The sequence below is a fragment of the Hemibagrus wyckioides genome, linkage group LG24 (assembly GCF_019097595.1).
Source record: "Hemibagrus wyckioides isolate EC202008001 linkage group LG24, SWU_Hwy_1.0, whole genome shotgun sequence".
Lineage (NCBI taxonomy): Eukaryota > Metazoa > Chordata > Actinopteri > Siluriformes > Bagridae > Hemibagrus > Hemibagrus wyckioides.
The window spans coordinates 15,432,883-15,445,059 of NC_080733.1; the positions used below are offsets into that span (position 1 = coordinate 15,432,883).

At 40.9% G+C, this 12,177-nt stretch overlaps 1 protein-coding gene across 2 annotated transcripts in view; it reads right to left on the minus strand.

Annotated features, from left to right (window-relative positions):
• Positions 1-11,222, minus strand: part of col5a3a (collagen, type V, alpha 3a) — a 101,310-nt gene extending 90,088 nt beyond the window's left edge. The window contains exon 1 of one of the 2 annotated variants that reach the window (XM_058377480.1): positions 10,928-11,222. In XM_058377480.1, coding sequence (XP_058233463.1) covers positions 10,928-11,006 — 79 coding nt within the window. In that variant the 5' untranslated portion in view covers positions 11,007-11,222. The remainder of the gene's footprint in view (positions 1-10,927) is intronic. The other variant, XM_058377479.1, reaches the window with a different exon arrangement.
• Positions 11,223-12,177: the final 955 nt, after the last annotated feature.

Below are 12,177 nucleotides of genomic sequence, written 5' to 3' on the forward strand. Positions count from 1 at the left end.
GACTTGTGTTTTTCCCTCCGTTGGATAACCTTACACAGGATTTTACTGGTTGAAGATAAACACCTTTTATGAACAAGCACTCGAAGCATCTCAGAGAGCAGAAATGGGTTTGATATCAACATTTACTTTGAAGATTTTAACATTTTTGGGGGTTTTTTGGAACTTTTCAATGAACATATTTCTCCTAATAGGCTAGGGAAAAACAGAACTACTTCTGAAACACTACAAATTCTTAAAGCTCTGAGTGTCTACTTCCATATGAGCTTCATATTAAGCACCACTGTGGAGAGAGACATGACAAAGACACTCAATGCTGAACATGGACACAACAAAACAGGAGCAAATTTTGGGAAAAGGAGTTAAAATGATCTTCCAGTCTTCCACATGGTTGGTAGTTCACCCCGGTGTTATCTTAACCCCAGACCCGAGACTACAGAACAATGAAAAGCATGAACACCAGTATTAAAAAATCAAAGTCTCTTCCACTTCCCATGACTCGTTTTACTTTAATGGGCATTTGCACGGGCTTGAGGAACGCCCTTCTCCTGCACTTTCAGAAAGAAAACCCAGGGGCGTGTGGAGCCATGCCAGGCTCTGGCTCAAACCTAATCCCTACACGCCGTTCTCTTTTTCCTCCTGCCAACAAGCCTCACACCTGAGCTACGTCTGTTTCACACTTCCAGCCAAAGCGAGGCAGCCGGAGGCAGCTCTATCTACCCGTGTGTTTCATTTCATTTCATTCATGCACAACTCTCTGGCAACATGCACCACATGCGCTCGGTTGCGCCAGACAGCTTCGCAGCATACACAGAGAGGAGATATGATGAGATATGATCTGCGGCTATGACACTTCACCTGCCTGGATGTGTCCGTCCCTGCAGGTCTCGGACCGCTTTACACTATCACCTCAGATAACCGATATCTCACATCGAAGACTGTCGTGGCTTGATCTGAGCATTCCATTCCTCGGATTTATTCCCAATGCATAAAACATGAATTCAGACTTGAGATGAATACTAAACTAAACCTTGTCATTCGCACGCCCCTATCCCCCCTCCCTCTAACAAAGCCTTGCTAGATCATCACTCCATGGCTCCAGGCTTCCACGGTTTCCTGTCTATCATTTCATTGTCTCAGACACAAAAATAGTGTGTTTCTGTATGCTGTATACATGGACAACACGGTACAGTACAATACCTGCACTCACTAACACAAACACTCTCTTTGCCTTCTGCTATGTTACCTAAAACCGCAACGTTTTCCCAAATATATCTTTCTGAACTTCTGTGACTTTGCTTTCTAGACATCAGGAACAATAATTCCTTCTCCAGACTCTGGGTTTTCTCTGACAGAGACACTAGAAAGCCTTATGTCCTGACAAATTACTGACACTGGAGACTCCTTTTATAAAGTTCACCACAGATTGAATGTTTATTAGTCTCAGATGTAGAGTATTCGCTAAACAAGTCCCTGTGAATTAGCCGTTACTATAGAAACCACGTTACAATGAGAGCAGCTTCTGGCCAACCGGATTGAAGAACTGTGGTATGATATAGTTCTACAATGTAGATAAATTTCTAGATAACTAATTTTGGGTTTCCATCCTTACAGAGAACTCTTAACACTTTAATATTCATAACTGTTGTATATGTAATGTCCTTTCACTAATTGTTTTACGTTTTCATTCTTTCAAATGTTTCTGAACTTCTCTTGATGCCCTGACCTCATCATTTAGAGGTCACTGCTGAGGATGGAGTCACACAGACATGCAGACGCTTAGAAACCATGGAGATGCCTTTGGACTGCAGTTGATACGATCTGTTCTCCATCAGTGAACAGTAACAAGAAAGACAGCTTAAAACTAAAACTAGAATGAATTTCACACACTTTGAGCATTATAATACACAGTACTAGAAGGGCAATGTTTTAGAATCACACTCTCTAGATGTCACCCAGATGAGGATGAGGTTCCCTTTTGAGTCTCTGAAGGTTTCTTTCTTATGTCGTCTCAGGAGAGCTGTGAGGAGGGAAATGAGGGGTAAACCTCGAAATACCAGCCTTTGATCCAGGAGTGCAAAGACAATGGCAGGCATGGCTGTTTCCATTGGAGGTTGGGTATAGAGGTTACTCTGTCAATCCAACATGGCAGATGCTATCAGGTCTGGGTATGGACAGAAGGAGCAAGAAATAAGCCGCCCAAAGGATGTGAGAGGAGGCAGAAAGAGCCTCATGCTGGATATGGAACAAAAGAGAGGAGGAAAAGCTGGAAGCCAGGGGCAGAGGGGCAGTGATTGGGCCACCACTGCCGACCCACCAACTAGAGAGTGTCATGGTTAAGGGTCAAAACACTCAATGATGGTTGGGTACCACCTGATGACATCTCCTGGCTGAAAGCTCCGGTTAGCTAATGAGATAACTGAAGAAAGCACCCACTAGGTGTACTCTACAACAATTCCTCACCACTATCACTAGCTTACTAGCTCATTAGCCCCAGCACCGCCAAGTTGCCACTGTTGGGCCCTTGAGCAAGGCCCTTAACCCTCTCTGCTCCAGGGGCGCTGTATCATGGCTGACCCTGCGCTCTGACCCTGCGCTCTGACCCTAACCTCCAAGGCTGGGATATGCGTAGAAAGAATTTCACTGTGCTGTAATGTATAAGTAAAATAAAGGAAAAAATTTGGGGACAATTTCCACTGTTAAAAAGTGTTAGACAAATTAAATTGAAGTGATTATTTTTCGTCTCACTCATTAAAGACGTTTCATGATTAATGAATGAATTCATCCGAAATCTTAACTAGTGGTGGAATTTAATTTTCTACAAACAGTAGTGCAGCTTGTACGAAAATGAACACTTTTAAGATTAAGTCCAAAACCCATTTCAATCCAATCAATTTAGTCGGCTATGTAAATATTTCAAAATAAAAATGGACACCTGTGATGTCATACATCATCTCCTCATTATCTTAATCTTGCTTGAAAACATCCAAAGGAACAAAACATTCTCCTGGCTGAAGAGTAAGAACCTTATGGAGCTCTTCTCCCTCAGCTAGCCATCTCTTTCCTCTGCTCCACACCCTGATTTACACACAACAGCACACTGTCTACACATGACCTGTCGTAAATCTCAACCACAACCTTATGAGAGTTACGAGGCTGTTTTCCAAACAAGGCTACTCCTACTCAAAATTAAACCACACACACACACTCACACACACACACACAAGACTACAGTAAGCCTCATCTGCACTGCTGCCGGATTTCAGGACTATGTTTGTGAGGCATTTCTGTACATTTTGCTAGCTTTAACCTGGCTGTGACATCTATGCTATAACATCTTTGGAATTCAAACATTTCCAAGGCTTTTTGTCTCTATGAACCTGACATGTTTTTTAATTTAATTCTGTTATCCACCAAGCATCGACTAGAAACGACTAAAGAATGAGCAGATAATATAATACTAATATAAACTTCTGGCCAATCAGATATAAGATTTAAGGTCATTAACTAGAATTGATGCCTTTATTTGTCACATATACTGTATATTACAGCACCCTGAAATTCTTTCTTCATATATCCCGACTATGGAGGTTGGGGTCAGAGCACAGGTTCAGCCATGATACAGCACCACTACGGCAGTGAGGGTCATAAGAGCCTTTCTCAGGGACCCGACAGAGACGGCTCAACAGTACTGGGGCTTGAACCCTGATCCTCCAATCAACAATCCAGTCGAGCCATCTCTGCCCCTAATTTACATTCTACAGCGTAATTCAGTGTCTAAAGACAACAAATGTAGGGCTTCGGCGTTTTGAGTCTCTTGCTTTCTTGTGTTTGTTTTCCAAATTTTCTGCTTGTTAAACTTTTCTAGCTCTGGAAATGAAAATAAAAAATGCTACTAGAGAAGCCATGCGGACAATTCGCCTTTTCATTCATTGAAGAAAGAAAGGAAAAGAGAAAAAAAAAAGAAAGTCAAATGTCCCTAGCTGACATTTCTGGTGTTTCAAACCAGTCCACCAGTTCCCAGTGAAGTGCAGAAAGTAAACACAAAAAATCTGTTGTTTTCAAGAAGTGTGTCATCATCAAGGCTGAATCTGCTTTAAGTTATCTGTGATTGTCTGTTACAATAAGAGGCATTCACGATCCTTTACCACCTCCTCCTCCTCCTCCTCTTCCTACTCCTCCTCCTCCTACTTTTCCTCCTCTTCCTCCTCTATTTCCATATAACTCAATCCTTAACATTGGATCAAGACAATCCTGAGCCCTGGAGCTACTCAAGCACTTGGATAATAGATGGTAAGGAGAAGTTATGATGCCAGCAGGTGGTAAGGTGGAATGTGTGTGTGTGTGTGTGTGTGTGTGTGTGAGCCAGGGAATGGCTACATGTCCTTTTTACTCTCTCTGCACTTTACTTTGTTGCTGTTTGCTCACTGCACGAGGGCCAGACTGCTCCAGAGCTCCTGCATCCACAGAGGAAACACCTGCAGCTCTTAGCGCCAGATACTGTCCACTCACACACACACACACACACAAACACTCACACACACACACTCACATGCAGTCGCTCCCATCATGCAAAGCAGCACAAACACAGATTTCAATCAGCAGACCACAGAATCTCACAAAAAGAACAAATCTGTTATTCATGGAATCATATAACACTGATGTGGGATTCGGAAACAACAGGCTGTCAGCCTTCACATGCCATCAGAGGAACCACGAGTCCTGCATTGTCGGTTCTTTCCAGAACTGTGCAGCTATTTGGACGTTGGAATTCGATCAGATGCTGACAGGAGAACGAGTTTTCTGATCGGTTATTCAGCTGAGAGATTCAGTTTCAGGAAGAAAACAAGCCTCTCACACACTTTAACTCATTTGTTTTATGATTTTTAGGATTCTAGGAAACTACCACCATATTCTACATAGAACCCTATGACCCTATTTTATTTTGAACCCTACAACCTTATTTTCTGTAGAATGCCATGACCCTATTCCCTGTAGATCCCTATGACCATATTCTCTGTAGAACCCTAATTTATGTAACCTTTTACTATGTAGAACCTTATGTCCTTATTCTATGTAGAACGCTATGAGACTGCAGGGTTCTAAGAGCCAGTAGGGATCAATGTAGCATCCTAGGACCCTATTCAATATAGAACCCTACAACCTATTCTCTGTAGAACCCTACAACCCTATTCTCTATAGAACCCTATGACCATATTCTCTGTAGAACCCTACAACCCTATTCTCTGTAGAACCCTACAACCCTATTCTCTGTAGAACCCTACAACCCTATTCTCTGTAGAACCCTATGACCATATTCTCTGTAGAACCCTACAACCCTATTCTCTGTAGAACCCTATGTCCCTATTCTATGTATATCCCTATGAGCCTGCAGGGTTCTAAGACCCAGTAGGGTTCAATGTACCATCCTAGGACCCTACTCTATATGGAACCCTACAACCTATTCTATGTAGAACCGTATGACCACTTAAGGATCTATGTAGCACCTTTTGTCCCTATTCTCTGGTGAACCCTATCACAGAAGGTGTGGTCACTCTACACTTTTCATTCCACTGACCTCCATTCGTACACATGTGAATGCTGGAGATCAGAATCTCCACCTCAAAGTTTCACATTTCACTGTGTTCCCAAGTTCAACTTCATTGACCTCTGAACTTTAAAATTCATATCATATGAAGACGTGTAACAGAAAAAAGACTGACACGTCACGGAGCTCTGACCTCTTCAGAAAATCCAAGATGGAGGAAGCACTGATTACATTAGATCCATCAGCACAGACACATTAGACGGTTAACACTTAGGAACACAATATCGCAAACACATCTGAGACAACAGTGGCACATTTACACTCATTACACCTGTTCTATATAACAGCCAACACCCCTTTGCTAGCTTTATGCTAGTTCTGTCCTTTCTTAGCGCTATACTACATACACCACAGCTTTAACCTAGCTTTTTATTCAATTTGTCCTTTCTTAGCTCGATGCTAGCATTTGCACTTAAGGAACTACAGCTTCATACTAGCTTTATTTAGGGGCACAGCCTAACACTTTTTGTTTTCTCTAGCTTGTGAAAGAGTGCTGATGGTTCGAAGCATTTTCCTTTAAAAATGTTGTCTTGTTTTAGATAGAAGTGACATGATGTGTTACAGCCGGGTACATACAAAACAAACAAAATAAATGATTGTATTGTCAGTGTAAACATTAACTAAATAAATAAATAGCAATAAATAAATAATTTAAAAAATAATAATAAATAGCTTATAAATAAGAACATGAAGCAACAGTGGTTTATTTATTTATTTATTTATTTATCTGTTTTTGTAGGCTCTCTATAAATGATTTTAGTCACAGGTGATGGACAAAAGCCGTAGTACATGGCAGGCGATCTCTAAAAGTATTGGCTAAGTACCCTGACCCTAAGGGCCTCCTGATCTTCTCTGATAACCTCTTTATGACAAGAGTAACCAACATCATCACTCTGGTCTCCTTCTAGGTTATACCTCTGTCTATGTGTCTTGACTTATCATTTTATTCTGCAGTGAATAAAATCATAAAAGACAATTGTGTGATTTTACTTGGCTGGCTGTACAGATTACAGCCAGCCATTAGTATTTCATTTTAATAGCAGTTATTTTTAATGCAGAGACATTTTAGAATTATAACTGAGAGATTATAGAATACAATGATACTAAATTTGTCTCGTTTTAAATTTACACTAAGCACAAAGATGAACATTAACGTCTGGGTGAAATTTTACTGACACTATAGTAAAATTATCTGTCTGTTGCCCTATTTTCTGTAGAACCCTATGGCCTTGTTCACTGTAGAACCTTATGAGTCTGGGTTCTAAGACCAAGTAGGTTTCAATGTAGCATCCAAGGACCCTATGCAATGTAGAGCCCTACATTCTATACTATGTAGAACCCTATGACCCTATTTTATGTAGAACCCTACAACCCTTTACTAAGTAGAACCCTATAAGCCTGGGTCTAAGACCAAGTATGGTTCAATGTAATATCCAAGGACCCTATACAACCCTTTATTAAGTCAAACCATATGACACTATTTTCTGTAGAACCCTTTGGCCCTATTCTATGTAGAACCATATGAACCCATAAGGTTCTAAGACCCAGAACGTATGAATGTAGCATCCTAGGACCCTATACTCTGTAGAATTTAATGACCCTATGACCTCTTTAGATTCTATCAACACTAGTCTCTGTAGAACCCTACTACTGAAGGCGTGGTCACACTTTTCATTCCATATTCATTTTCATTTGTGGATTCCCAGGTAAAATACCAGAAGCATATACATGTTTGTCACATCCAGCATCCTTTTCCCTTTTTCTGCTGTATTTTCTGCTGTGTCTCGTGTATCATCATACCAAAAGTCCAAAATTATTCATGCTCCTGTTAAATTTAAGGTATAGATGTAGCAATGTAAAAGGAAGAGGATTTGGCTATACAGGGATTCAAACCCTCAGATGATTTACAGCTTTCATGCATCATGCACAAATGGTCTTTGGTCCAGTCACCATCATGACACACGGATCAGAAGAAGGCTTCAAAGATCAACATCAACATCCTCAGAAGTTTCTTTGCTGACTCCAGCTCATGTTCCATATGACTTCCTGCCTTTTATGTGTTTGCACATCGTTTGGCTTGCCTTGAAATATAAAGATAACAGCAGCACGTCTGCATGTGCAGTTCACCCCCTAGCATCCACTCCGGCAGCTCAGCAGGAGGACGCGATCGTTACAGTAGAACAACCTCTGATGACCGATGCAAGAGTGTGAAAGGTTGTTTAAGTTCAGCCTTCAACTTTATGCATGAGACACCTGCAGGGGGACGACCAAAGGCACCGATTTTCCACAAACAATTTTGCCACTCGAGTGCTGCACCGAGTACAGAATGCTGCCAAAAGGGAATCCCCAGCGATATCTGCAGCGTCGTCCAAGACAAGACATCGTCCATGTTTGCACAACCTGAGACCCTGGATATCTACAACACAGACTACAGCTTCCAAAAAAATGAGACTGTGTGTTTTTGGAGGAGGCGATTTTGCCTCTGCAGACCAGATGTTTATACAACTGCTTGTAGATTGGAGAGAGGCGCCGCTTGAAGCTGGTGAATGTTATCTATGCATACGATATACGCTGCTAGGCTTCCAGCTCGTTAAAAAACAAAAAAAGAGCAAGTGCTGAGTTCCAGCGCAGCAGGGAGGTCTGCCTCGAAGACGGGAAATGTTTAGAGGTCCCATTAGAAAGCATCTCCCACAGGTCTAACCAGTAGCATTCATCCTATCCTCCCATCGCTTTCTTCTCTGATACATTTGCTTATATATAAAGGGATCAAAGGGAGAACATGTTCTCTGGGGCAGACCGTGTGAAACGGCAGGATCGCACGCTTCAATTCCTCTCTGATTTTTTTTTTTGCCAGGATGGAAGAACGCATGCTGAATGCTGACATGAAAAAGCATGCAAAATGAAGGGAATGCTTGAGTGCTTGAAGAATGCTGTTTTTCCCTCAACAAGATGAGGAAGGTGTTGTTGTTAAACACACGCAGCCATATATTAGCTGCTGAGCAATTCACAGGTTTAACCATATCTGCGCTAATTACAATCAATAACTGGCTTACATGTTGGGCTAACAGACCCAAATATGTCACCCTGTGCCCATTTAAAACACAACGAAAAAGTTTTGGTCAATGTTTTCATCCATTCATCCTCAACAAGCACTTTATCTTTGATCAATGTAGCATTAGATCCGGAGCCTGTCCCTGGATTTGAGGCAGGAATGAACCCTGGATCAGATGCCAGAACACATACATTCACATCTATTTGGACAGTGTGGGAAAAGCACTAAATTTACTAATTCAAAAACAGACATTTCTGTAGAAACCAAGGCACAGTTAGGAAATCTGACTGAAAATCTGAACCCATAAAGCAGGTGTGTGCCAAAGGGTGAACACCCTTCCAGTTGATATACACTTCCAGCTATCTTTATGCATTTTTTCCTCTTACAGTTGAGCCAAGTTTCCTCCTCTTGATCTAAATTAACTGATGATAATTTACAGCAATACATCATCTGGCAATAGATATTGCATTTTCCAAGTGAGTTTGAGCAGGGGTGCCAAAACTTTTGCATGTAATTGTGTTAATATATAGAAAGAAAGAAAGTTGATCACAAATGGGATGCTTAAAAATAATGATAGTTGCGGTAAGAGATGTGGATGTTACAAAGTAAAAATATGGCAAATGACATGAATAGGAATGATATGATTAAGTAATAGAAAGAAAGAAAGAAAGGAAGAAAGAAAGAAAGAAAGAAAGAAAGGAAGAAAGAAAGAAAGAAAGAAAGAAAGAAAGAAAGAAAGAAAGAAAGAAAGAATACGCTAGTTTTAAATGAAATGTGCAAAGCTTAATGATGTGTGTCAGTTTGAGAAAAGAGAGCAGTTTAGTCATAGAGGAGTTGGTAAATATTAAGTAACAGCCACATTATTCCTCTCTGTTCTCTAAATGTCACTTGTCACATAGTTGTGAAAATAAACAAACTAATTAGCTAGCTAACATTAGTCGTTCACCGAATCACCGCATTCTCTCAAAACACACAAAAGAACCATCCAGAGTTGAATGCTTCTAGCACTGTTCTGGTCAATGCACTGGCACAAATGATGGGTGACTGATGAGTGAAGGCCACACTGAAACATCTGAAATCTGTTGTGATGTTTAATGGAGGTTAATTTGCTCATTTCATTCTTTCCCAAACAAACGCACACGCTCGTCTTGGTTCAATTTACAAACTGATTCACAAATCACAAAACAAAAATTTGTTCAGCTGCAAATTTCCTATGCTAACCTGCACTTATCTATCTGGATAACGAACCACATTTACAGCTAAAACTCTTCTATAATTGAAGAGTCCCAGATTTAACAAAGTTTAGACCTCTATTCCTACATATTCATACTGCTATTGCATACTAGTACAGATAGACAACATCATAACTGCACATTTTAGAGTAAAAAAAAATGGTGCAGTACAAAAAAAGTAAACTTTTTTTTCCGATTCCATCTTAGTGTTTAAGAATCGATTCAGCGGAGAAGAGTCGTTTAAAAGAGAACCGATTCGTGCTTTAATCGCGCATCACAAACCGCGTTTAAGACCGAATACGAGTCATACATATACAACAAACACTTCCATCATGTCTACAGACGATATATCTGACTTTTTAACACACAATCAGTGCCAAAGTACGGCTTTTTATTCGGACCTTTTACGGCTTTTCACCTTTAAATGTGACGTCACCGATTAATTAAAACTCTACGGATTAAATCTGACTGATTGAACCGATTCACACAGAACCGAGTTATGATTCATGATGTGACTCTTTTTTATAACAATATGTGAAATGTTATAGTCTGAAACCTATCATAAACATTCTTTCAAATCAGATTTGTAACTCAAGCAACTCAATAAATGAACCGCAAGTGTGTGTGTGTGTGTAAGGATGGGTTTGCACGATTATATACAGTGACAGATGCAAAGGAAGGAAACACCCTAATGTATTATTCACCCCTATAATTTACACAGTTTACACCCTACCAACACCTTATTCCCAGGATACCCTCTTAGACCCCCCCTGATACACACAACTCTTCTACACACATTCAAACAACTACCCAGGTGTAACTACCCAGAAGCGCACTTTGCCCCTTTTGAAATGTTGCCCCTTTCTCTTCACAGCTATACACTTTACCTCTTTCGATACCTTTCCCCATTTTAACAATAAACCACTAATCACTTTACTAAAGTTATTTCATCTTTTCAGATAGTCTTCGTTACTTACACACACACACACACACTTTACTCTTTCTCACTTATTTTACTCTTCTGCTCTGATACTTTACCCGCATGCGTTGTGGCGGTGTGTAAAATGATGAGGAGAGCCAGAAACACTCTCTCTTCTCTCCCCGTCCCTCGGTTCATGTTGAACAGCGCAAAGTTCCGGACAGAAGACGCGGGGATTACACTGAAGCCATGCGCCGGCGGAAGAAAAGGAGACAGGACAAAGTTACAGTGAAGCCCGGTGCAGAGGTGAAGACGGAGTGTCCGGTTTAGAAGTGTCCTCGTTCCCCAAGTGTCCTGGCTGCACTGTCTCCCTCTCCATCCAGCTCTCTCTCTCTCTCCCTCTCTCTCTCTCTCTCTCTCTCTCTGATGCGCACTTGTGCTCCCTCCCTAAAACTTTCCCTCCTCTCTCATCTCCCCTCCCACGGAGACTGAGGATGAGAAGAGGCTCATATTGCATCCTCACGTCCTAGTGATCATTAAGTGCCTGTACATCCATCAGCCATGATGACGTGTCCAGAGGATGATGACGACGATCTTCAGATCTTTGCCCTAGATCTTTATGCCACTGAGGTATATTGCTGTAAATAATAGAACGGCCTACAAAACAGCACACGTTATCACTTTCTCGGTAAATGTTTTAATGAAGCTAATTATAAATACTGTATGGACAAGGATTCGTGTTTGTACCGTTCAGACATAAGGTGAAGAGAAGAACGTTGATTAGATCTTCACAGTGGCACCTGTCAGAGGGTGGGGTATATTGGGCAGCAAGTGAATGGTCAGTTGTGTTTGAAGAAGGAAAAATGGGCAAGTGTAAAGATCTCAGTGATTTTAAAAAAGGGGCAAGTTGTGATTAAGAGACGTCTGCGTCAGAGCTTCTCCAAAACAACAGGTCGAAAAGTGGCCAAAGAAAAGACAAGCATTGAATCAGATTGCTCTGGAGATGGTGAAGAGAGCTCAATTTGCTCAGTTCATTCTCTCCCAAACAAACTCTACAGATAGACATCATCATAAATGCACACTTTAGAGAAATAAAAAGTGCAAGTAAACTATTACAACGCTTCTGATGACTTAAGAATCGATTCAGCGGAGAGAAGTCGTTTAAAAGAGAACCGATTCGTGCTATAATCCTAAAACTGCTTTTAAGACTGAATTCTAGTTCCATCATTTCTCCAGATGATATATCTGACTTTTAAACACATAATCAGTACCAAAGTGTGGCTTTTTATTGTGTTCCTGGCCTACATAGGATAGATCCTATCAAAAGTGTTTCAAGAAAGGACAAAGTGAACCAGTGACATGGTCATGG